The sequence below is a fragment of the Liolophura sinensis genome, chromosome 6 (genome assembly GCF_032854445.1).
Source record: "Liolophura sinensis isolate JHLJ2023 chromosome 6, CUHK_Ljap_v2, whole genome shotgun sequence".
In the NCBI taxonomy this organism is placed as follows: Eukaryota; Metazoa; Mollusca; class Polyplacophora; order Chitonida; family Chitonidae; genus Liolophura; species Liolophura sinensis.
This window is the reverse complement of record NC_088300.1, coordinates 42,304,872-42,331,901: the sequence shown is the minus strand read 5'-3', so window position 1 is coordinate 42,331,901 and position 27,030 is coordinate 42,304,872. Positions and strand designations below refer to the sequence as shown.

The window sequence follows — 27,030 nt, the reverse complement described above, 5'->3', positions numbered from 1 at the left end:
TTCGCTGACGTCAGGATTTGTTTATGCAGAGGCTCGAGAACACCTAACAGAAGAAGCAAAATATAAATTATCTCATATCATTATGAAAAAGTAAATGATTGCTATTTTGGAGTAAAAGCATCTGTTTTGTAAGGGGTAAGTATGTGCTCCTAACAACTGTCATCTTAAGCTGCTGGGTTTATCAACACTTTGGCAAAAATGTTTGTGAACTAAACTTAAATCTTTCATTGTTTTGCCATCCATCAATGGCATCATTCGAATGGTTTCAAATGAATGGAAACACTGCTGTTTTCTGTGGCAAACTGGAACCTTTTCTAGTTGTGAAGCTGTTTCAGGTAAGTTGCCTCTCAGGTGTCTGTCAGAATGAATGGTAAACTATATACGCAGTAGATCACGCCTAATACATTATATAGGCCCCCATATTATCAATGTTACTGTTAGGCGTACGGTTTGATGTTTGTAACACTGTCCGTCTGTCTAGCTGCCTAGCTCTGTTTCTAATAGCCACTTGAGCAGATTTTGCACAAGCCAGGTCAGATCCTTTGCCACCAAATGAGATATGTAGGCCCAGAATCAAAAACCTGTTTAAATTAAGTCTATAATTAATAAGTATAAGAGGATAGAACACATACAGGCAGCAATAAAAGAAGGTCAGTTTATTGATGTAGCTTTCTCTTTTGTAGGCTTTAGGATCATACTGATTTCAAACAGTTCATTTACAGGGTTACTGGGAATATGTTAAAGTAGGGACTGTGCAAAATGAGCAATTATCCTAGTTTTACCCAACCCGACAAGTAATATAGCTTACATTTCATCTAAATGTTGTTCCTATGTTTCATGGGACAATGGAGAAATTATAACAGGCATGGACCTTAGATTTGGGACCAGAGGCAACCATTTTTGAAGCTATTTTGTTAGAGCATGATCTCCTCATTTCATTTTGTTCAATCACTGTGATGTTTAAAGTGCTGAAAACAGGGAGTTTAAATAGCACTAATTTTCTTTTTCATGAGTCCACTAGTGCAAGTGGATGGGCAGCTATTTCTATGGCTGCGACTGTGATATAGGCTATACATGTACCGGTAAAATTGTTTTGCTCATGGGTAGAAATTGAATAGCTTATGACTCCTATTTATTTATTTATTTATTTGAGTGGTGTTTTACACTGTACTCAAGAATATTTCATTCATACAACAGCCTTCCCACGTAGGGCTGGAGACGAAGCCAGCATGCGATGAACTCACAGCAACCACATTGGTGGGAGGCTTCTTGATCATTGCGCCGTGCTGGCGTGCTAACCCCATCAGCCATGGAGGCCCCCATGTTACTCATGTGTGTAATGTATATGTATCCAAATACACGTGATTGCAAGTACAGATATATGAATTTATATGCATCTATATTTATCAAGGTAATGTTACATTTTGGCACTAAGTTAACTGTCCATATGCACACTGACAAACATTAGTTTAGTATTATATTGCATGTTTATCCATTATCCATATTTCAGGACTCCTGAAATGCAAACTCACCTTATTTATTCTGGAAAAAAGGCTTAGATTAAGAAAGGCAGGATTATAGGTGTGAGGATCTAGGTTGTGCACAGACAGGATTTTTGTGTGTGCATCATCTTGACACGCTGCTACATCTGTTAAAAAGGCTTAAACTATTTCCAGAGTATTGAGCAAGAAATGCAATACCTGTTCCTTCATCTCTAAAGGTATTTGCGTTCTACTGTGATGTCTTGCAGGGAGGGGAGGGGGGTCTGTTGCTGAGGGGGTTAGCACGCCAGCATGGCGCAATGACCCAGGAGCCTCCGCATTTAGTGCAGTTCATTCTGGCTTCCTCTCTCCGGCCATATGTGGGAAGGTCTGGCAGTAACCTGCGGATGGTTGTGGGTTTCCCACTGGCTCTGCCCAATTTCCTCTTACTTAAATGCTGGCCGTCATTGTATTAGTGAAATATTCTTGAGTACAGAGTAAGTCACCAATCAAATAAATAAATAAATACATGTAAATGAGGTCTCACACCAACACAAAAATAGCTCATAAAGGTACTACGGTTTTCTCGTATCTTATTTGAATTGTGCCAGCTACATCCATATTGTTCTCTGTCTGCTGCATCTCCATGTATATAAGCTAACACTGACCAGTTTTAATTGTGACAATTTATTGATTACATAGCTTTGTCTCAATTTCAGCTACAATACATAAGTTGTGATATATCTGCAATATTCTTGCAGGGGCATTAAACCATAATCATTCATTCATAATACAAAAAAGTGATGAAAGAGACAAGAAATGAGGGGATTATCTTTCTGAAGAACATATGTATGCACAACTGTCCATACATTGCTAATTTGTGAAAACTATTACGTCTCAAAATTTCAGCCACTAAACATTCATGTTATTCATGTCCGAGAGGGGTTGTCATTTTCAGGTCGATAATCATCTCTGTAGCTGTGATCATTTATGGCTTCTCTAGAGTGAAATATGTTTGTTGCTTACTTCACCTGGCACTTAAAAGGGAGATTTATGCTGCGCCGTGTCTGTTTGAATGCAGCTTTTATCAGTGTGAGTCAATACACTCCTGCCGTTTGTTGTCAATAGGCTCTCCCTGAACTCCCCGAGACTGCATGTACATTTGGCCTTTGAATTGTTTGCATGGCGGATGCTAACATATACATGTACATACACATAGAAATTTGATTATGTGTAAGTTTCAGGTATGTTGTTTTCAGGTATCTTTTTTTTTTTATCCTAGTTGTACAGAATATTACCTTATGTTCCTCTATAAAATTTTATTTTATCTTACTCTAAGCTTTTGACCTCTGGGTTGGCATTTTGAAACTCAAATCTTACTGGCGCAGCCATAACTTTATCTTAGGAAAAAGCGAATCGCAGACACTCAGAAGTGGTGCCCTTGCTGGAGAATCGAATCACTTCTGATAGACGTCTATGATAAATCCCTGACTGGTGTGCTATTAATTTCAGTTCTTGGCCCTGCTGGCTTGGCTTTTGCCTGCACGTAGTTGGGAACAATTGTTTCCCCTGGGCTCTGTCCAGTTTCTTCCACCCTGAGCCTTCTTACTGTCATACTATGTCAATGTACAGTTTAATCAATGGGTACAAGTGTACAATACTACATATATGTACTCACAGTATGTTATCATTTATCTTCCAGGTTGTAACAGGATGCATTTTGATTGGTATAAGCCATGGCAACAGCTACTAGTCATCGAGATGCAAATGAGTTTGTAAAATGTGTTGTGGTTGGTGACCCTGGTGTGGGAAAGACTTGTTTGGTGTGTGCTCGAGCCTGTGACACCAAGTACACTCTACAGCAGCTGGTGAAGACTCATGTAGCCACTGTCTGGGCCATTGATCACTACAGGAATGACAGGGAGGTCTGTAATTTCAGAGTCTAATACAATGTACAATAAATGTGCCTGATTGAAACTATGAATGAGATGCTGAAAATACGTCAGAATGATCAGATAATCCTGAAAATGTTATAACTGCCTTGTGCTGGTACTAACCTGGGGTCACTTCCACAAAAAAAAAAAAACATACTTGCCTGGGTTATGTCAGCGTAAGGTAACATCATGTACCTACGTAAAATTGATTTATGAAGTTGTGTTAAGTGGCCACTGGCTGACAGGTCAAGTGTCTTCACAAGTGGAAGATTTTCAGGCATAGATTGTGGGTGGGGGGGGGGGGGGGGCTTCGTGGCTGAGGGGGTTAGCACGTAAGCACAACGCAATGACTCGGGAGCTTCCCACCAATGTGGTTGCTGTGAGTTGAAGTCCATCTCATGCTGGCTTCCTCTCTTGCCGTACATGGGAAGGTCAGGCAGCAACCTGCGGATGGTCTTGGGTTTCCCCCAGGTGCTGCCTGGATTTCACCCATAATGCTGGCTGCAGTCATATAAGTGAAATATTTTTGAATACACTGTAAAACACCAATCAAATAAATAAATAAGTAAATGAAGAAAAAGATGGTTTCACATGCAGTATAAGGGATCTATGATGAGAATTATGTCAGTATACTATGACTAGTTTAGGCAGTTTCTCTGGTAAACTATTCTGTGTGGTGTCCCTGTGAGGCTTGTCTACATGTGTATAAATACATGTATACCAGATGTATGTATACCAGATGGGAGACATCATCAGGATGAGGCCAAATTAGTGTTGAAAACTGTTGACAGCCTTGAAAAACTATTTAGAAGACCTAAAATTAAATTAGAACATGAAATAATAATAGTATTAGTGAGATTTTTAAAACCTGCTTAACACAGTCTTGTTGATCACATACATGTACAAGCTGCCCTTTGTTCTTTCCCATCTGTGGTTGCCTTTCCAACAGTACAATAGTTGTATGAAATCTCTGTCTTTTCAGAAATCTGCTTGTACTGTTTCAGGTTTTGGAGAGATCATGGCGTGAAGTGGATGGTGTCCCAATCTCCCTCAGACTATGGGATACATTTGGCTATCATGACAAGGACAGAGGGTTTGCCTACAACAGGTGATCTGCCGGTAGATACGTGCACGGCCATGGCTCAGATGGTTCTTAACAACACTGGCTCATTGCTTCTATTGGGTGTTCAAATCCAACTGTCAATGTTTCTGTTGTTCAAGGAGGTTACTTTGAGCTCTCTAGTTTCCCCCGCCCATAAATTTGATTGACATCAGGTATTTGAAAATTCCTTGAGCATTGTGTTATGGACACCTCAGTGTTGTAGAAGAATGAAATTTTGGAGTGGTACAGGAATAATAGTTTACATTTGGCAATCCATTATTGCGTTTAACATTTTATTACTAAGATATAATGCTGCATGGTTTAATGGCATAAAAAGAATTATTTTGTTAATGTGAAATGCTTATTTGTTGTAGGGCAGACGTGGTGCTGCTCTGTTTTAGTACAGTCTCCCCCAACTCCCTGAGGAATGTGAGGCGGGTCTGGTATCCAGAGATAAAACAGGCCATCCCCTCCACACCCATTGTGCTAGTGGGTACCCAGGTAGATTTGCGCTACATGTACAAAGATGAGGAGTACCTCAAGATGAACAAAGGCCTGCTCTACAGGTAAGCAGTAAGCAGTGTCAGGAAAATCTTTCTTAAAGAACACAGTGTCAAAAATTTTGTACAACTGACAATATTTTTCCAAGAATTAGTTGTTAAGATTGTTTGTAACATAATTTTAAGTTTAGAGATATATGAAAAAGAACTTTTCATCATCATCTGCTTGTGCATGAAAATGCCAGTTAATGTTATTAAGCAAGCGTTACTGAACACTGGTATTAGGTAGTAAGCTGTTAAACAGATTGACATTACTGACTGTCAGACAGTGTGCTACCATGATCGCCATGTTAACTGTTCATGAAGTTAAGCTGTAACCCAAGAATTCAAATGAATCGTCTGATGTAGTGTTAATATACTTTGTTGTGTGTTGACAGAGACATAACAGAAAATGACATAATATCTCCAGAGCAAGGTCGTGAGGTAGCCAAGGAGATTGGAGCACCTTATTATGAAACAAGTGTCCTCACGCACTATGGGGTTAATGATGTTTTTGACAACGTAGTACGAGCTTCAGTCTGCGACCGTAGGAAGGTGCGCTTTTGGAACACAGATTTACGCAAGCTGCGACACCCTCTAATGCAGCGCCCCATGGAATTCCCCAAACCCAAGCCACCAAAGGTTGTGGTGCCATTTGCCACATTCCAGGATGACCTCAGTCGTTTGCTGTTCCACCAGTCTGACTGTGATGTTATTTTCAGTGTGCAGGGCAACTGCTTCCAAGCTCACAAGATTGTCCTTATGGTGGCCGCTGATGTGTTCTATGAGCTATTCACCATGGATTTGTCAGATGTAGTTATCTCCCCTGCTTCCACCGCTTCTGGGGCTATCTCGGTGAAAACCTCAGCCACAGACTTAAGCGAAGAGCTCTTGTTTGAGGATGGGGATGACCGTCAAAAGCTTTTGCTTGGTGATGAGATGGGACATGCCTTAGAGAGTTATCTTCCCCAGCTCACAGGTTTGTCAGGGGAGGGAGACACAGGGGATGGTGGAGACGCTATGGACACTCAGCCTCCTCTGCCATACAAGGAGGTGAACCTGCCAGCCTTCCACTCGGTACATCTACAAAGATGTGATGACCCATACCACCCAGGCCAGTTCCTGCTGCAGACTGTGGTCACGCTGAATTCCGACATCTCACCACGTGTGTTTGAGTTCATCCTGCAGTATCTGTACACAGGGAAAGCCCGGGAGGACTACGATCTGTTTGAGGAAGTCAAGCGAGCTGCAGAACTGATGGGACTGACCAACCTGCTCGTCATGATCTCCAGTTTCCAGACTAATGAGGCCTATCTGAATGCTGAGGCAGAGAACCAGTTCCACCGTGTACGCTGCAGTAAGCTCCGAGAACTGGCCTTGGAGAAGAAGTTACTGACAGGTAACAGCATCACCTGAATGTTCTGTGGAATCTGTTGCTATATTCAGATGCAATGACCCAAGAGCCTCTCACCTATGCAATCGGTGTGAGTTTAAGTCCATTGCATACTTGCTTCCTCTCCACCCGTATGTGGGAAGGTCTGCCAGCAACCTGCAGATGATCCTGGGCTTTCCCCCCGGGCTCTGCATGGTTTCCACCCACCAAACATAATGCTGGTCACTGCTGTGTAAGTGAAATATTCCTGAGTATGGCGTAAAACACCAGTCAAATAAATAAATAAGTAAATAAATGATAATCGAAATCTTAGAATGATTTCGGAAAATATGCCACTTGTGTTTCAAAGCTTAAATTTTATTGCTGCAATCTATTCATTTGCTCTTTGTTGTAGATATCACATTTGAAGTTGATGATGGAACTGTATCAGCACACAAACCTTTGTTAATGGCCCGATGTGACATGATGTTTGCTATGTTTAGTAGTGATTTCTTAGAGGCTTCAGCAAAACTGGTGAGTAAATCTTGTTTTTCTCACCTAGAAATAAAGACTGCAGGTCATTTCTGAAAATTTTTTTGTGTTGTGCAAGGTGTGTTTTTTGGCTTACCCATGTTCTTCAACCTTTTCAATTCCTTCTTCAGCTGATATTTTTGAAACATTATGAAAGAACTGTTAGGTGTGGAGAAGTAATTTGAACAGTTTTGTGAAGCTAGCCAATGCGGTGGCTGTGAGTTCAAGTCCAGCTTATGATGGCTTTCCTCTCCAGCCATACTTTGGATGGTCTTCAAGTAACTTGCAAATGGTCGTGGGTTTCCCTGGGGTTGTACTCGGTTTCCTCTGACCATAATGCTGACCGCCATTGGATAAGTGAAATATTCTTGAGTGTATTGTAAAACAAATAAAATAAATGAGCAAATATATAATGCATGGCATATCATTGGTGTATGATCTTTAACCTGAGAAAGAAAGACTTGGGGCTAAGATTTCCCTACAGCTTCCTGAGAGGCATTACTGTTATCAATCATTCTTTGCCCTTTTCTCTCTTTATGTGTTTCTGGCCCTCTGGCCTGGATCCAAGTGAGTCAGTAGGAGTGACCAGAAGCAGATGCCAAAACCAAGAATGCATGCGTATTTTTCTCTTCAGATCCCATTTCCTGGGATCAGTAAGGACACATTTCGAGCCCTGCAGGAGTACTTGTATACCGACGAGCGGCCAGCCATGACAGGTGTGGACTGTATGGATCTGATCGAGGTGGCCAACCGTCTGTGTCTCAACCGCCTCATCAAGCTGACTGAGGAGTATGTGGTTCGTGAGCTCAACAAGGCAGACGAGGCTGGTGAGGACATCATGGAGGATGTCATCAATATGCTAGAGCCTGCTCAGGTAACGTACTCTGCTGTATCTGTGTTTTGTTTTAAATGTTAGACAGCCTTTGTAAGAGGTCAGTGTGATGTCATTTAGTAGAAGATGGTTAATATCACTGTCCACTTTGAGTGTAAAAATATATCATCCTACTGCATATATCATAAATGTATAAAAACCATGTGAGTTGCATTTTGGAGTTGTGGGTTTCCCTCTCACCATAATACTGTTTGTCATAGTATAAGTGAAATGGTCTTGAGTACGATGTAAAGCATCATTCAAATAAATAAATAAATCTTGCTGAGCCGAAATATGTGTCTGTCTGATGCCGTATTATTTTTCTCTCATCACCAACAGAAGTCCACATGCCCCTGAAGTAAAATGATGTCTTCATCTTTTCTAGTTTTTGAATGCAGACCAGCTGGCAAGCTATTGCCTGTTTTATTTGGGAACACATTTCAAAGAATTAACAAAAAACTACACCAAGCTATGGAAGGGGCTGAAGCTGGAGAACCAGATTTACATTGACAAGCACAGATACCCCCCTCAGTGGTAAGTTTAATGTTACAGTGATAGAAAAAACACATGTATGGTGTGGACACATAAAGTGCGTGTTCAAAACCGGTTATGGACAGGGAATTTGTGGATTAGACCACTCCCATTGCTTGTAGGGCCTTGGGGACAACAAGCAGCCAACAACACTTGCTTGGTCATTTGCACGGTGCAGTATTTGTTTGAAGACCACATCTTAAGTTCTACCAGTTTGGTATGCATATCTGTGAGTCACATGTGGGAATGTTTGTGTTTTTTTTCCCGGGTTCTCTGGATTCCTGCGCCCATAATGCTGACTGCCATCCTGTAAGTGAAACATGTTTTAGTATGGTCTTAAACAGCTGTCAAATAAATGAACGGTAGGTTATATATCTGAAGATGATGTTGCAGATGTCAATAAAAATTTGAAATCCTGGAAGTCAGGCTCTTGTCATGCTGCTAATGGTAAACCCATGACTGCATATGTTCAAGTTGAGCTGTCACTGTTTCAGCTTATATGAGGAGGTTGATCATGCACCTGGTGAAGTTGTGATCTCACTTAAGTAAGGTCTAATACATGTAACTGCTCCCTATGCTCAGTTCCGAGATCTGAAGTGACACGTACACCCTACTTGTCTGCTGTATGTCCAATAGAATTCTTCCCTCAGTAATTTTGTGAAGTCGGTGATATTTGCATTTCACATATTCGTAAATGGAAACAGTGATTGTGATGCGAACTACATATATGGTTGGCCTTTCCTAGCAGTGTTGGGATAATTCAGATCTAGGTAGCGACAAGTCAGCGCAGGGAGTAAGGTTTTTATAACTTATAAACATGGCTGCTGTTATACATGTATAAGTGAGCATAATACTCTTGAGTATTCTCCCTCAGTTAAGCAAATCAGTAAATAAATGAAAGACCAAAACATGCCTATATCTATACCAGTAGCTAACTGCGGTAACATTGTATTGTTTGTTTTCAATAACGTAACACTGACAGCTGTTCACAGCTATGATGCACAAATGGAAAAGTTTACATTTTAAATTACAGAACTGTATGCCAGATTGTTCATTTTATGGTTGACTTGTGGTTTACCCGGAAAGTTTTATGACCAGTACTACTGCATCTGTATTGAGTCAGGCCAGATGGTCATGTGTACACACATGTATATAAAAGAGTGTCTTAAGTGTGTAGTCACAGGTGTGTCATGTATACTTTTGCTCATCATTTTAGGTATTATAAGGAAGTGGAAATGTTTGAGCGAGCACGCCAGGTATCTGTAAAACGCCAGCCCAGACAAAATTTTAAGCGACAACGGTCAAGCAGTGGCTGCCTTTGTTTCACTCGCCGAAGTCGGGTAAAAATCCAGCGCTCAATGAGTGATGACCAGACCTGAGGTTGGAAGTATGGAACAGAACTTTCTTTGTGACGCAAATCCTGTCTGACCCCTGAAGAGATGTGAAGGACATGACTGAGTGAACTGCAGGGGTATGTACACATACTTGTTTCGTGTGTGTATCATTGAGTAAAGCAATGTCAAGCAAGCTAGCCCAGCTCCACCAAGGGAGACCACCCAGCTGTCTCTAGTGTGAGGCTGCTTTTCCCCAGTCTAATAATGGTTTTGGGTGTTAAGAAGTTCCACCAATATGAGCTGTTATCTCCAAGTGGCTCATAATGAACTTCAATCAGTACACATATATACATATACAAACTCGATTTATTTAAAGTCTCATTGTAGTATTTATCTTATTATAAAGAACTTTATGTTGCTATTTATTGGAACATTTTGCAACACTATAATCTTTTGTATCAAATGTGTTTGCATACATAATTTAAAATTCAAGATATGATTAATTATTTTTTGATTTTGTCTCAGATGTATACTTTTCTTTATGGATATGTCTACAGTTTAATTTCCCAAGATTTGAATCAAACATTGGTAAGAGTGTAAACAAAAATACGTTGGAGCTTGTACCATGTGGGGTGTCTAGTCCAGTGATAAACAAATAGAGTTTACATGACAAATAAACAGCATAGCCACAAAGTATGTGATTATGTGGATACAGCTTGCATCGTTAAGAAATTTGGTTTAAGTAGCGTTATTGCTCTTTGGTAAAGAATCTACCAATGTGGATGAAGGCTAAATATTTCCACAACCAAATATGCTCATGAAAGATTATTTTGAAATGTGAAATGGATTTTTGTGATTTTTGACACCACCTAGAAGTGCATGTAGCATTCATATTTGAAGACATGATACATTATAAACCTGTTCATGGGTAAGGGAGCAAACAGTTGTTCATGCCTCCTTTGGTATAGTTTTGGGCTTGAGTTTTTGTTTTACTTTTATCAAAGGAATGCATCTTCTGATTTTGATTGTCTTGGAAGATGAAAACTTCTTATCCTTTGATGGAAAAGCATTAATTGAGAGATGGAGATGAAACAAAACAGCTTACAGCATTAATCAGCAGTAAAATAATACTGGAATTTTTTTCAGCAGAAGTACACCGTTTTGTGACAAAATATTTGTACCGCCTTTGCTTTTTTAATATTGATTTTTGAAAACTGTGAGGGAGATATGTAAATGCACTCAATATATTGTTTCGTACAGTTCAGCAGTTTATTATTCTTTCATGTAAAAAATCTAAGAAATGGCTGTTGGGTGAAATTTAAGTGTAGCAAGTTTTGTTATGACCTACATGATGTAATGCTTGTTTTAAAAGGTTTGATTTGCAGAAAACACCTGAAAACATAGTGATATGTTTAAAATTAACAAATTTAGTTTACAAAACTTGTCATATGTTGAGTGACATCTCCAAAATTAAGGGTACTAAATTTGGTTGCTGTCAGAATTAGCCCAGAATACAGCATGGACACCTATCAGAAATATGCGTTTCATATGTTATTCTCAATACTACAGTATTATTACTTACTATTGCACATGTACTTTAACTATTATATGGCAAGCAAAATATTTAACCACAGGGTAACATGATTGAAGTTGTACGAAATTGCAGAAAGGCTAGATCTGCCTTGTCAGCTAAATGTAATGTAAAGGTCTATATTCCATACGTTTGGATTACAATTTTACCCATGAAATTCCTTTGGATATTGCCTTCATGAGAATTCTAGAGTTGATCAGTCCTCAGAATTTCCTGTCAAACTAAGCCATACAATTGCTGTAATTAGATTGTGTTATTAAAATACAAGTTATTTATGTATAGTCGTCAGTATAAAAACTTAAAATTGTAACACCAGTGACCAGACTATAGAAGCTGTCAGTGCTCTTGGATTCTGTATTTTTGCACTCATTGCAGTTGCTGTAGATGCACTGTTACTACAATTTATATAAGCTTAACATTTGTTTTTAGTGATATAGTGAGATACTTGGATGCTGTACAATGTTATTGTTTTTGGAATTGGCATTGTGATGGGATTTGTCCACTCCAAAAACAAATTGTCTAAAGAGGATACGAAAAAAAAAAAAAAAAAAGAATTAATGACATTAATAAGAATAGATGGCAACCGTACATATGTGTATATGTCTTATAGCTTTGTTGTCCATGGAAATATACATGTATCTTGTGTGATAATGTTTAATGTGACTATGAGAAGACTGTTTTGTACCAACACATGTAATTAGATATAGAAACCAGTTCTGCCACAAGAGTTTGTGGAAGGGGATTTTGTACTTTTACTTTTGATGTTCAGCACTAAGTATTGAGCTCAAAACCTATCCAAAGACATTGATGATTTTCTAACTCCGACCTACTGTTCCATCCAAGATGTGCCTACGCTTGCCTTATTCTGGTCATCATTTCTGTTTCTCTTTCCAAACTAACAGTATTGTTCCTATGCTTTGTCTCAAGAACTACATGTACCGTACTTTATGTACATTGTTTGGACATTCATGCTGACTGTTTTGATGACAAAGCAAGTTTACCAATTCTTTAATATATTAACATTATAGCACGTTATGGACATAGTAAAGCATTGATTTACATATGATACTACTCTGATAATACTACTGAGATTGAATGATTGTAGCTAATGTACAGAAGTGAGTTTTTATGAGCAGTATTCCTGTGATAATGTAACCTGCACTACTGCTGTATCACAGGGGCCCTTTTGCCAGGATATGTTGCCTACACCTCTCCCTCATAACACGTTTCATTACAACGCACAATTCAGTATAACACAGTCTTGAATGTGTCTGCAGCATGTTATTCTCTTGCACTTATCCGTAGCTTAAATATGCCGTCAAAAGCTTTGGTGAAGGTTTGGTATCTTTTTTGCACTGAGAGTCTTGGTTGTTACATAATTATACCATATAATATAGAAGCCATATTATTTAACCTCCAGGTATGTTCCCTTTTCATATATATTCAGCCTACATGTACAAGTTGTTTGTGACTAAAGAACACCATGTAACAAGAACCACTAATAAAATGATAGGCCAATTTGTCCACCGACAGTAGAGCTGTAATGAGGGAGAGGTGTACTAAGTCTCTGTTTCAGCATGGATAATCTCCTAAGGCAAATCAACTAATCTGCTTGATAATGTCGATATGCACCAGGTGACATGTGATAAATGATATTATATACATCTCTGACTTCAGTTGCAATGTTTACCTTTATTTATGTATCAATTCACTCATATCAGCTATTAATACAGTATGTTATACTAGTCATTTCTGTGAAATCGAACGGAAATTCTATGTTCGCATGTTTTTGTTTTCCGCAGTATTTACTACCATTAAAACTGACGATTTGTAGGTTTACTTGTCAGCCTATTCCTGCAATGATAAATATATGTACAGGTAATGACAATCTAACGTAGGTAGTAACTGTGGCTCAGTATAGCCATCAGTACATGTTAAGGTGGTTAGTTACTGAACAATACTTTGGTAATGGCTGGATGTTCACTATCTGCATTGTGAACTGTGTCCACATGATTATTTTTAGGGTGATATGTATGGTTATGTGCCTGTAATCCTTGTTGATTTATTAACGATATTTAGGGTAACAGTTTTTTTTTTTAACCTTGGTTAATGTGTAATATGTTTTATTGGTAGTAGGTGTGCTGGATTGTGTGTATGTTTAAAGAACTCCTGAAAGTATACATAAAAATGTCATTGTTCTGCCTTGTTTACGGTGAGTGTATCAATTCCCAAATAATTAAGAAGAATTGGAAGAAACCTTTTGACTACTAACAAAAAAATTTACAGTAGTGTAGTCTGATTATTGCACTTAAAGGGCACATTTTGTTCATGTGAGATTTGATTGGGTGCTCAGGTAAGTCTTTAGCACCTGATTCATGTTGAGGCTAATGTAAAATAGCTGGTCAATCCGATTTGAAACACTTTTTGATTTTTAAAATGCAGAATTTGAAACACTTACAAAGTAAAATAAAGGATTTTTAATGACCACTGATTTTTTCGGCTTTCTTCAGTTTGGTTATGAAAGTCTGAAAACATCTTTGATCCAGTCAAGTTTCTGATATGCTCATGAAAATTGTACATGAGAGATTAAGGGTTTACTGCTAGGCATTTACTGATCATATAATGTCATTTGGCTCTTGACATCAACTACATGTACAGCTCTGCAATGATTATATTATAACTTGAAGTACTACATTTTTTAGCTCTGAGGCTATCAGAGCCATTGAGCATTCAAAATATTTTGAAAAGGAGTAAAAAATGATTATGAAATGCAAAGAAATCTGGCCAAATTATTTCATGTGCAAACCATCAAAGATGCATGTATATGTTCTGTATTTTGTATAGTCATCTTGATGTCTGGTGTCTGACATTATTCACATACATGTATCTACATCCAGCCTATAAGATTGTAGACAGTTTTATGGCTGCCCTCATAATATGTCTTTAGTTTATATAGGGCTTGCAGCCAGTTTCATAGAATGTGATCTGCTGGGATGTTTTGTCAAGTGTCATTTGTCAAGTTTGGCTGCTGGTTCACTGCCTGGTATTAACATCTATACATGTTTAAAATTCATGAAGTAAAATATTTTGTGTGTTGTCATGATATATACATGTACATGTAGGCCTAGTATGCGCTGTCAGTATACAACTCACAACTTCTCAATCAGATGGTGAGATGACACCACTTTACATGTTGGCCTGTGATGTGAATTTCATATTGCAGATTGTATTGTATTGTATTGTATATGTTATCAAAGTGTATCTACAATTTTGTGGTTGCAATGACATCATAGTGTTGCTGTGTCATCCATTGTGTACACTACTGCTATATCTGGTAGTACCATGTTCCACACTGTTGCCAGAAGCAGTTAGTGGCTCAAGATTGTTAGACAAAAAAGTGAATGGACACGTCCTAGGTTAAGCAAACAGTTTTATATTTTGAGTACAGATTTACAGTATAATTCTGCAAACCCTCACTAAAGTTTGGTGGAATGCAGTGACATATCTTGACAGTTACATGTGTATGCTGCTGGTGAACCATCTGGTAACTGTACAGTACTGGTGAACCATCTGGTAACTGTACAGTGCTTGTGAACCATTCAGTGGCATGTACAGTTCTGGCGAACCATCTGGTAACTGTACAGTTCTGGTGAACCAACTTGTGGCATGTACAGTGCTGGTGAACCATCTGGTAACTGTACAGTGCTGGTGAGCCATCTGGTAACTCTACAGTGCTGGTTAACCATCTGGTAACTGTACAGTGCTGGTGAACAATTCAGTGGCATGCACAGTGCTGGTGAACCATCTGGTAACTGCACAGTGCTGGTGAACCATCTAGTGACTGTAAACTGTTGGTGAATCATCTGGTGACATGGACACATTTAGTGAACCATCTGGTGACATGTGCACGGTGGATGAACCATCTGGTATCTGTACACTGTAAACCATCTGATAATTGTATAGTGCTGGTGAACCATCTGGTAACTGTACATTGCTACTAAACCATATGGTGACTGTAAACTGTTGGTGAAGCATCCTGTGGCATGTGCTGATGAACTGTCAGGTAACTGTAGAGTGCTCATGAACCATCTGGTAACTGTCTACTTGTGATAACTGTAAACTTCTGTTGAACCATCTAGAGACATACACTACTGGTGAACAATCTGGTGATATGTGCACTGCTGGTGAACCATTTAGTGACATGTATACTGCTGGTGAACCATCTGGTGACATCTACACTTTTGGTGAACCATCTGGTGAGTGGCTGTACACTGCTGTGGAACCATCTGGTGGCTGTACGCTGTTGGTGAACCATGCGGTTATATGTTCAATGCTGGTGAATCATCTGGTGACTGTAAACTATGGTGAACCATCCAGTGACATGTACGCTGTTGATGAACCATCCAGTGTCATGTACACTGCTGGTGGTGTGTTGATGTACAATGAAAGACTGGGGCCACTCATCTAAAGGGATGCTTTGTATGGTCCAGTATGTCATCTTGTGAATAGAACTTTTCCATTGTACCATCTGTCAATTAATAGTATTGAGCCAACAAATTTGGCAGTTACATGTACAATTATAATGTTCAGTCTGCAGTGAAACCTGGTGATGATGTAGGACATCAGTTTAGTTGCATTCCTTGGGGAGTGTGGTGATCTGTTTCAGTTGTTAGTCATAATGCTTATGATAGATGTTGGAGGAATGGCCATGTTTAGCAAAAATTTGAAAAAAAATTTCTTTTTTTTGTCTAGGAAATGTCTATATTATTAAATTCATAGTAGGAGTAATTCCCTGCTAGATGTCAGTGATATAATATGCACAGAAATAGCTTAAAATGACTGAGAATGCATTTCCAAGCATACACAAAATCTCAGGCCTCCAAACACCCGGCTATTTTCATCCTTTTTACATCACTACAATATTTTTTACAAAAATTAAATGAGGAACTTTAAAAAGGACTGGATCCAACACTGTGTTGAGGAAAATTTTATAGTTGAAGCAACAGGATAGTACTGGTGATGATGTAGACCTGAAGTTTTGGGTGTCATTATACACTGAATTTCTCTGAGAAAACTAAAAGTTGGTTTAATTAATTGGAAAGGTGTATTTCTGTAGTGCCAATGTGAGTATGGAACCACTCTGTGTCCAGTTTGTGAAGCTGTGCTCTAATTCCTCAATGCTTATAAAGTATTTTTGCCACACTGTATTTTTGTGGATGATATTCTCTTTAGATTCATAATTCAGTGTGGATGAATCTAAACCTAAACAGTTTTCCTTCCAAAATGAAATGGGTACAACTCATTTATTTGGACTTAAGAATAAATATGTATATGCAGAAAGGTTGAGGAATTAGGTTGATTTATAGTGACCATATGTATTGCCAAATGCTTCCAAGTGAAAAGGTGTGAAATCAGTCCATCTGTGTGTAATAGTTAGTATTCACTAAGTAGTAATTTGTAAACACTACCACTGAAATTCATATACAAGTATTTTGGGTGCTACAAATATGTTTTGCATTGTCTTCAGGTATAGAGGGTGGTATCATGTGCATTGGAATGTAGGAGATATTTTCATAGAAAAGACTGGCAAACATACTATTCATGTCACTTAACTGTGGAAGCTAGTAGTCTAAAAATATATGACCTAGCTGTCAGACTTGTGGGTTCTGTTCCAAAACATGCATTCTTGTGTGTATATTTGTAAAATTTGTCATAAAGGAATAGGTACAAGGTGGTATTGAGTACTTCTTGGAGACTGTAAGTGTTTAGTTATTTGTGTAAGTCAGTGATTCCATGTTGGCCTAAATAGTGCAATCAATTGACGATAAATAATGATCACTAATATCAGCAATCAGTAAAAATGATAAAAAGGAAGATTCCGATAGTTTATGATTTCATGGAAAGAATCATTTGCACAGGCATGCAACTTGTTAATACGCCTGGCATCTTGTGCATGGGTTGTAACGTCAAGTCATTTGTAACATGTTCTCATGTCAGTTCACAGTGTGAACACGACTTGTTTTGTCCAAATCTCTGATTCCTGTCTTTATTTGTCACCTCTTCCATGTTTAGCATTAGTTTACCCCTTGAAGTTGAGGCCAAATGGGGTATGCTTCCTGAGGCCACGTTTTATTCGTCCTCCTTGCACAAAGCAATCTCTACATATAAAACTGTATCATTATGGTGTAATCTTCCGCTATAAAGTGTAAAGTGTAAAGTGGCACATCTATCAGTATTTAGTCTGTCCCAGACATCATGGAACCACCGACTGTCATCGACAACCTGGCTTGACCGATCGAGTTTTCTCACCTTTGAGATTTCGTGATTGGTTAGCCAAAGCTGGCGTCACCTGAATTGGCTACATACCGAAACGCTTGTAGATGGTGAATATTGTAGAAGAAGAAAAGACAGCTTCATAAACTGTGTATGAAGTGAGTCACACACGCCACGAACTTGTTTGTTGTTTTTACTGTGACGGAAACACCAATGCTTCCTGTGTTATAGTTTTATTTATAGTGCAATAAACAATCAGTGCCATCTTGCCAGTTTGTTCTTTTTGTTTGTTTGTTCTTTTCTTGCTTTTTCCTTTAATTGTACGTGTATCATTGGAACTTAAAAATGTGCACTCACATTTCAGAATTTTAAATTTTTCTTTTACGAGGAGCATTAAAATCGGACCTCACTTTTCTTATAATCAAGGGGGAACACTCCGGCTGTTATTTCCCTTTTGTGAGCTCCAAAATTGCGCGGTAAGACAGGATGCATCTAGTCGTCAGTGAATGTAAGCGTGTTCTATATTAACAGTGTACATGTACACGCAAACTTCATCTTAGGCTGTATTAACGTACGCGTGCATACGAGTGCAGCGGTTCCTGAGTCGAACTCGGCATGACCGCATTGGGCAATGTTTCATGAGTAAATTTAAGCGCAAGCTTAATCGATCATTCTCCATCGAAGGCATCGGCTCGTATGTATTAAGCAACTTAAGACTAAAGTTAGAAACTGCAAGTTTATAAAAAGCGGAACTCAAAACATAAAAAGAATTTAAAATGTGGTTGGTACATTGTTCTGTGGTAAAGAATCAGTGTAAAAATTTTAAACTTCTAAGAGGAAGTATTTTTAATAGTATGTGTGGTTGAATTGTTGACTTAAGTCTTAACATCTTTCATGAAAATTTGCCGTTGACTTCCATTTTCGAAACACAGATAAGTGCCATTTCACTAAATGAACTTCCATCGGACAGTTTCTAGTGAATGACTGTGAAGCATTCCGAAACTTAAACTAGTGAATATGTAAATGGTGATAGGTGTGTGACTGTGCTATAGTAAATTGTCTGCCCATTTTAAAATGGATTTGCGACCTTTTGCGAAAGAAAAAAAAATAATGTAATAAGCGAACAGTATTTATTTAGGTAGATTTTAATGGCTATTTATTTGAAGGACTCTCTACACGAGATTTTAATGGTGAACTTTATGATTTCATGTTTTATATTGGATATGAAGTCTCGTGCAGGCTTTGCTTATAGTAAGAAGTCATGTTTATATGCACGTCCTGTTACAGGTATATTATTATGGTGGTGTAGGTGCTTTTTGACACGTGTGTGTGATTATTAAAGTTGAACAGAATAACAAAGATTTCGTGAAAAGCCAAACGTGTGCATAGGACACATTTATAAACGTTCTACTTTTTCCAGTTTTCCAGACTGGGTATTTAATTTTCTTTATATCGCAGATGTGTAATAACTCCAGCCGTTCTATGGAAGCTGGGGAAGCATAGATATTGAGAAGGAGAGATGTGTCATAGTTAACGGCTTTTGTGTAGGAAGTAAGAGTGGTTTTATTGGTTTGGACCTCAGCGTGTATTGTTAGACAGCCCCTTTATATGCATGGGAGTACCTTACGGTGTGGGGTTGCGCGGTCGACAGCTCAGCATGTGGCATCTATTGCCTGGACCACACTGTTTTCGGAAATCTGACGGGCTTGTCAAATAGTTGACACTTCATTTACCTTTTAAAACTCCACTCCCTTCAATTGGACAACAAACAGACATGGCATTAGACACAGTGACGGGCCAGACGGCTTATACATGCCGCTCTCATATACCTTACACAGCCAATATACTTTTTTTTCTTGTCTAAGGAGATTGCATTAACGGGTTAACTCTAAGACGCGGTATACCAACAATGCGAGCTAACAGATATCACATGTCAACATCAGCTAGGTAAACAAACCTGTTAAAACATTCTGATCAGCTTTTGTAGTGGTACTGTGACAGGCTGACAGGCCCTGAAGCACAGAGAATAGCAGTCTTTATACATCCCATCACCACCATATAGTGGGTGGATTCTTTATAAGCCCCTTTAACACGTACGTACAAGGCGACCAGGGTCTCTTCAATATACATGGTCAACATTAGTTAACTGCCACAGAAATATTCTAAAAGTTTTTGCACACTAATTATGTTCTACCAAGTTTCTGTTTCATTGTGCTTATTATTTGCCAGGCTTCTGTGGACAGTTGATGTTTTGCAATTCCTCATCTCGCGCGGAAATCGGCTTTGTGGTGGGTTAATTGAAACGCAAACATTCTGTGTTCTCTTCTTAACCTTGTGGATTCTGTATCAGAGGTTAAGCTTGCCAGTCATTGCATACCCAGCTAGTCTATTACACACTATAATCATACAGTTGCAAATTTACTTCTGGTCGTACAACGTATATAGGTTTAGGTGCATGCATGGAATGCTTAATTTACAGGTGAATGCCATGTAATATTTATGGCCCTATAACCCAGTCAGTCACAGAACTATAAAGTGAACTTGGTGTGGCCGTGACAACCGTCTTGAAAGTATGTCTGGGGGGACACAGGATACTGGAAATATAATCTGGATAGGTCAAACAAGGTTCTATACACTTGGCAAATTTGGAGAAGTTCTCGGTCAGTCACGCGAAAGTTTGGAGGAATACAAAGGCTCCATTCCTCAAACAGGTGTGACAACAGCTTAAACACCTTTTCTGTACACTGGTGTTAACAATTGTCAGTCTTTATTGAAACCTTATCCTCTCACTAAATGGGATACCCCGAGAACAGTGAGGTATTGTCTGGGTGTGTTATCACGTCAGGATTTGAGGGTGCAAGGGAGTGCAAGCCGGTCATTTCTTTTCTAAAAATGGAAATACACCGTCTGTACATTTCTATCATTTTGTATTTTGTGCCTTCTGATATGTAAACTGTAGGAATTTCTGAATTTTACTTTCGAAATGGTAATTTTGATGGACAGGGCTTACTGATGTACCCCTGGGCCCACAGGCTCTAACCAGAAGTTTTTGTTAAGGTGGTATTCGACGACATTAGGAATTAGGATATTTGGCCTACTTGTTATTAGTTTATAAAATGGCTTCCATTAAAATTAGCTTGAAGTTACCCCTGTGACACATTTCGTATATGCTGACCTGTGTGTAACTTACGTATGCAACGGGTGCTCACGCAGTTCTGTGTAACGGTGATCGAAATGAGAAAATGACCTACACTGCAAATGTCACTTCTCAAACGTCAGCCGATTCCGCTTAAAGGTTGCCAACACGATTTAATTCATAACCGCTGACGTAAAGGCTATGTCTTGGGATCTGGTTGTCAGATTCTTTGTAATTGAAGTCATCAATAGCGGAAAGGTTGGTGAAGACTTTTGTGAGCCTAACAGTTACAGGGGTAAAACGAAGTGTCAGTTGTGGCTGCAATGCGTGGCCGTGACTTGTAGCTGCACGCTTCCAAGGGTCTAGTTGTCGAGGGTCACCGCAGGCCAGATCTGCCAATTGTCCCCACACTTGTACAACCGACGACAGGAGCTGCCAGAATGTTGACACGTTACATGGTTTCCCTGACTTCGGTATGTAGGCCCGGGCGCCGCGACGATCAACCCGTATACCCAGTCATAGTGCGCGCCCGAGCCCCTGTCACCTACCCGTACCGGGACGGCGTCTGTGTGACACAGGGTGGACAGACAATCCACCAACTTATGATCGATTTAAACATAGTTGATATTTCTGGGCATAATATGACTGAGGGATGGCAGCCCTGCTGGTGGCATGTGATTCAGAATGGTCCTTAGTGGCAGTTACCTCATGTCTGACACGCTGTGATAATAGTCGGTGTTCCGTGGGCTGGTACACTATCGTGGACGTAAGTCCGTGCTGGCTTCCAAACCCACGGTGCCGCGTGACACGACATGCACACAATGGGAGCAAGACACGCCAGTTAGATGCTAGCTCTATTAACCGGGTGACACCTACCTTAGCTAATGGCGCACTCTTTTATTCCGTGCCATTACACAGTTTCATACCTTTGATATTTTGACAAGGTTAATGTTGATTCTGTTCTGGCAGATCGTAATTTGATGGAGTGGGGAGCTTAAAATAGACCGCGTCAAAACAGCAGCCAAAGTGACCACCCAAATGGCTGTCCGTCACTGTCTTTTTTGCCTGTAAATTAGGCGATACTCATGCGCAGTGTGTGTTCACACCTCGATGGCACAATTGGCAGCGATCTATAGGCAATATAGATTGATCACATGATCGGTGATTGTTTTTATATTAAAATATCCATAATATTTATTATTAAGATTGTTTTTTCTATCCATAGTATGTATTAGACTAAACCATGTACGTAATACAAACGACAGTGAGACATTGGAACACAGTCATGTAGTTCGCAGACGACTGTAAGACATAGAAATATTAGCATGCATGTGTAGTTTGCGTAGGACATACACACAGGACAAGACGAGCATGTATAGTTTACAAATGACACTAAGACAGTAAGATGGGGGTCTATAGTTTGTAGACGGTATTTAGACATGAAAACATTAGCATGTGTAGTTTGCGTAGGACATACACACAGGACAAGACGAGCATGTATAGTTTACAAATGACACTAAGACAGTAAGATGGGGGTCTATAGTTTGTAGACGGTATTTAGACGTGAAAACATTAGCATGTATAGTTTACAAATGACACTAAGACAGTAAGATGGGGGTCTATAGTTTGTAGACGGTATTTAGACGTGAAAATATTAGCATGTGTAGTTTGCGTAGGACATACACACAGGACAAGACGAGCATGTATAGTTTACAAATGACACTAAGACAGTAAGATGGGGGTCTATAGTTTGTAGACGGTATTTAGACATGAAAACATTAGCATGTGTAGTTTGGAGATGAATGTCAGACACAGAAATAGTGTGTAGTTCGCAGACAACAGTAAGACATGAAACATTGAAATATATAGTTATGACTGATAGGTGTAGAGATAGCCACATACATTGTCAACATTAGTACACAGACAACAGTAAGACACTAAGTTATCGACGTGTTTAGTTCCCAGACCTGGAATTCTTGGCGTGTGTAGGTGACTGTTCGCAAACAAGGGCAAGGTATGGAATTGACGGCCTGTGTACTTCATGAACAACAATAAGATCTGGAACTGTTGGGGTGTGTAGTTCACAGACAACAGTAAGACCTGAAACTGTTGGGGTGTGTAATTCGCAGACAAGAGCAAGACCTGGAATTGATGGCCTGTGTACTTCGTGAACAAAAATAAGACCTGGAACTGTTGAGATGTGTAGTTCAGAGACAACAGTAAGACATGGAGCTGTTGGGATGTGTAGTTCCCAGACAACAGCAAGACATGGAGCTGTTGGGATGTGTAGTTCAGAGACAACATTAAGACATGGAATTGTTGGGGTGTGTAGGTCGTAGGCAACCCTAAGACATGAAGCTGTTGACGTGTGTAGTTTGCAGACAACTGTATGAAATGGAATTGTTGGGGTGTGTAGTTCGCACACGGCAGTAAGACATGGGGTGTTGACGTGTGTAGTTCAGAGACAACAGTAAGACATGGAATTGTTAAGGTGTGTAGTTCGCAGACAACAGTAAGACATGGAGCTGTTGGGATGTGTAGTTCAGAGACAACAGTAAGACATGGAATTGTTGCGGGGTGTAGTTCGCAGACAACAGCAAGACATGGAGCTGTTGGGATGTGTAGTTCAGAGACAACAGTAAGACATTGAATTGTTGGGGTGTGTAGTTCCCAGACGACAACAAGACATGGAATTGTTGGGGTGTGTAGTTCGCAGACATCAGTAAGACATGGAATTGATGGGGTGTGTTGTTCGACAGTGAGACAGAAACATTTATTAGGATGTATAATTTGCTGACAACCATAAGACATGCAGGGTATAGTAGGACATCGAATTACTGGCAGGTATACTTTGCAGACAACAGTAAGACGTGTAAATATTGGCATATGTAGTTTGCAGACAATAACTAAACCTTTTGACTGTGGCACATGTTGAATGTTGTTCATCATATGTGGAAACATGGCACTGGTCATATTTATGAGGCAGATGTGCAGACAGTGGTTACTTATGTTCATGTTTCCAGGGATGTACAAGTTGGAAAGGTAAAAGACGATATTAACAATAGTTAAGTAAGTTTCACACTAAGGCATTCATCCGACTGAAACGGTATATACCCAGGGAATGGAACCGAAATGCTGATGTACTATTAGTCACCCATCTGTGTTTTAATTTTTCGGCGCTGGTAACTGGATTTATGATATGTATATACATGTTTATGGGCCGAGATTTGTTTTACTGTAATTAAGATACGGCTGAAGTTGCTGATACATAAGAAATTGCTGGGGAATGGCATTGCAGTTTGGCTTATAATTGAAGTTATGCAGGAATTGTAGACTTTCCTGTAATGTATATAGAAATTTTGATATGTGTTGGTTACAAGGGTGTGATTCATAGGAAATGCTGTTAAGACTCAAGATGCCTGCCTCTACTTCAAGCTGCTTGAGTGGAACAAACAGATCTTCCTTCAGTATAATTGGCCATTCATGCATTGGGGACATGTTTTCAAGTATAGTTTGTGAGAAGCATTCACCCCGTATATGACCTTTTCAAGCGCTTGTTTTATATTTTGACAAATGGAAACAATTCCATTAACCACGACAAAGCGGTTTGTTGTGAAAAGCATGAATGAGCAAAAAAAGACGTTAGCTAATTTAAAAACTTATCTGCACGATCTAGACATGTTACATGAGCACTGATTTATAGTGAACATGACTGACTTCGTTATCTTCGAAGCCAAAAGATTAAAATTATTTCCATTGCGTATATAGGTTTGATACAGCTGTATGGCTTTGCCTAGATTTATATATAGCCGACAGAGATGGCATGGAAGCGCCTCTGTGTGAGGTTAGCTTCACGGGACGTAAATGTTTATCAGGAACACCATCTTACATCACCGCCTCAGTTATTCGCAATTATCACCTTCGGCAGCTGACTCGCCACCCCGTATATATAGCCGACAGATAAACAGGTTTCTACAAGAATGAAATGTTCTCACAGAAACGTGATAACTCCTTTTCATCTTAATTAACATGCATGATAGGAAAATGTTGCTCTATTCTTTTGATGCTGACATATTGTATATTAATAATATTAGGTGCATGGCTATTTTTAGGCGCTTAATTGCATGGTACATGGCTGTCTGTATTGGATCAAAGCCATGGTTTATGTTGAACCACGACTTGAATGAAAAGGTGAGGCTAGGTTATCATACAAGGTTTATCTATACAAAGATCCTATACAAATGAATGATGTTAGCATTATTTGCCGTCTTCAACATGACACGTGAACTTCGTAACTCTGCATGGGGTCAGTTATTTACTTGCTTTGGACTATATTACGAAAATGTGAATAATTCCAGGCTTATATAAAGTAAATTCACCCTGCGGATATACGTAGGATTCCCTCGTGCTCTGGCCGACATCCCCCCACAATAATGCTGGCCGCCGTCGTACGGCGTAAAGTCCAATACGGCGTAAAACACCAATCAAATAAGTAAATAAAGTAATGTATAGCTAATAATATAAAAAGGCACTTACGTATGTATAGACCAAGTGGAACTCGTTTGTGTTCAGCGTACAGGTAAGCAATCTATTAATATTCAAGTAACGGAGACACACGATGTGGACACCACCTTTAAATAAAATATTTGATTGATTTAGTCAAGAATATTTCACTTATACGACGGCGGCCAGCATTATGGTGAGAGGTAACCAGACAGAGCCCGAGGGAAACCCACGACCATCCGCAGGTTGTTGGCAGACCTTCTCACTTACGGTTAAATAAAATATGACCATGATTTGAAAAGCCATTTTATGCTGATTCCGAAAATGTTTCATGTTTTTTCTTACACTTGTTGTACAGTGAACAATATATGGGCCTGTGAACACTACCATAGTAGTTTCAGGTGATGCGTGGTCAGTTCCATGCAGAATGCGACCAACTCTGCCGACCAGTTGAAGCACAATGCGACCAACTCTGCCGACCAGCTGAAGCACAATGCGACCAACTCTGTCGACCAGCTGAATGGAGTTGCTTCTTAAGCTCTCGTGTATGTCAAGCTTTCCACGTTTGTCTGTGGATTCAAGAGTCCAGTTTTAACTATTACATGGAACACATCACAACTGTGTCGTCTTGTATCAGCACAGTATCCATGTCATCACAATGAATGCTGCCACACTAAAACACCATTGTGGCATCAGACATGTCAGCACACCGAGACACAGTATACCGAGCAATATCGGGAGGATTTTGTCTTTCGTGTGCCATTTTCAAAGTTCATGTCCGCTACTGCAGAGGATTTTTTTTCTCTCGAAAAGATGTTGTCTAGGTTATAGCGCCTTTAAACCATGCATGTTGCGCAAAGTGTGTTAACGAAGTTTTGTAGTTTGCATGAAAGTTGATATTCTGCTGTATACGAAAAGTGAAGTGAGGGCATCAAAATAAATTGCATGTCTGGAAAATATAACTAGGCGGAAATTGAATTTAACTGGATCACTGGTGCTGCAGAGTGCGTTTTAGTTAGCTGCAACATGGAACTAAGGTATTACAAATATACACACTGCAAAAATATACTTTCAGATGGATGAATTGTACTTTTGATACACAGCTGCAACAACAACTGCTGTTTTGGAAGATCCAATCTAAGTGGGATGGCAAATCCTCGTTTTTGTTTACAAAGCTCCTGTTCTTAAGGTTCTCACAACATCGCAAAATTCTCAGCTGGGTTACACCATTTCAAAACATCCGTTTTTGTATGTCTTCATGCATGTGACAGGACATATGGCTGGTTGAGTCTGACAGAAAACACGCGCAGAAATACCAGCGTGAGGAGCGTCCACGTCCCACAAAGATAGAAAGCATTGAAAAAAACAGACCGGTATCTCAAAGTGAAAGCAAAGCCTTCGAAATGGTATTCAGTATTTCGACATGTGGATGTCTTCTTGTGCTAGGAAGAGCCTGATCACTGTGATATAGTTAAAATGAAGAATTTACCGAAGACGCAAAATTTAACTTTCGCTGCCCCTGCGGGCATGGCGTGGATGATGTCATTTAGTCACTGAATTGTTCTGCAAGCTCATTAATCCTCACATTACTTGGTTTCATTCAGAAGATATTTGAGACAATAGTATTGTCGTTTATATCCTGGATTCAACTTTATTGAAAGATTCGGTTGTTAAAAATTGGTTACCATTAGTGGATTCAGCCTCTTCTAACATGTTCGACGCGGATTCACCGGCTAAAGAACCATGGAATTAAACAAAATTAAGACACCCTTTTATGAGAATGCTGTGTGATATATTCCTGGCATTAAAATGGGAACACCATTATAGTGTAT

The 27,030-nt window shown here is 39.4% G+C and overlaps 1 protein-coding gene across 2 annotated transcripts; it reads left to right on the top strand.

Moving 5' to 3' along the window:
- The first annotated feature begins 13 nt into the window (after positions 1–13).
- On the top strand, positions 14–14,483 carry LOC135466473 (rho-related BTB domain-containing protein 2-like). 2 transcript variants are annotated; one of them, XR_010444120.1, is made up of 10 exons: positions 14–135; positions 3,184–3,406; positions 4,420–4,523; positions 4,892–5,083; positions 5,455–6,455; positions 6,844–6,962; positions 7,594–7,833; positions 8,216–8,364; positions 9,578–9,832; positions 10,700–14,483. XR_010444120.1 is itself a non-coding variant. In XM_064743969.1 (9 exons), exons 2-9 carry the CDS (start codon positions 3,218–3,220, stop codon positions 9,738–9,740), a joined length of 2,157 nt encoding a protein of 718 aa, XP_064600039.1. In that variant the 5' UTR covers positions 14–135; positions 3,184–3,217; the 3' UTR covers positions 9,741–14,483. The 2 variants fall into 2 exon arrangements, 1 of the variants encoding a protein (XP_064600039.1); XM_064743969.1 differs by having other exon boundaries at positions 9,578–14,483.
- The last annotated feature ends 12,547 nt before the right edge of the window (positions 14,484–27,030 follow it).

Excerpts from the sequence above, each read along its gene's own strand:
- LOC135466473 (XM_064743969.1), top strand. The coding sequence starts at position 3,218 with ATGGCAACAGCTACTAGTCATCGAGATGCAAATGAGTTTGTAAAATGT. Across the intron at positions 3,407-4,419 it reads ACTACAGGAATGACAGGGAG|GTTTTGGAGAGATCATGGCG; the intron begins GTCTGTAATTTC and ends GTACTGTTTCAG. Across the intron at positions 5,084-5,454 it reads AACAAAGGCCTGCTCTACAG|AGACATAACAGAAAATGACA; the intron begins GTAAGCAGTAAG and ends GTGTGTTGACAG.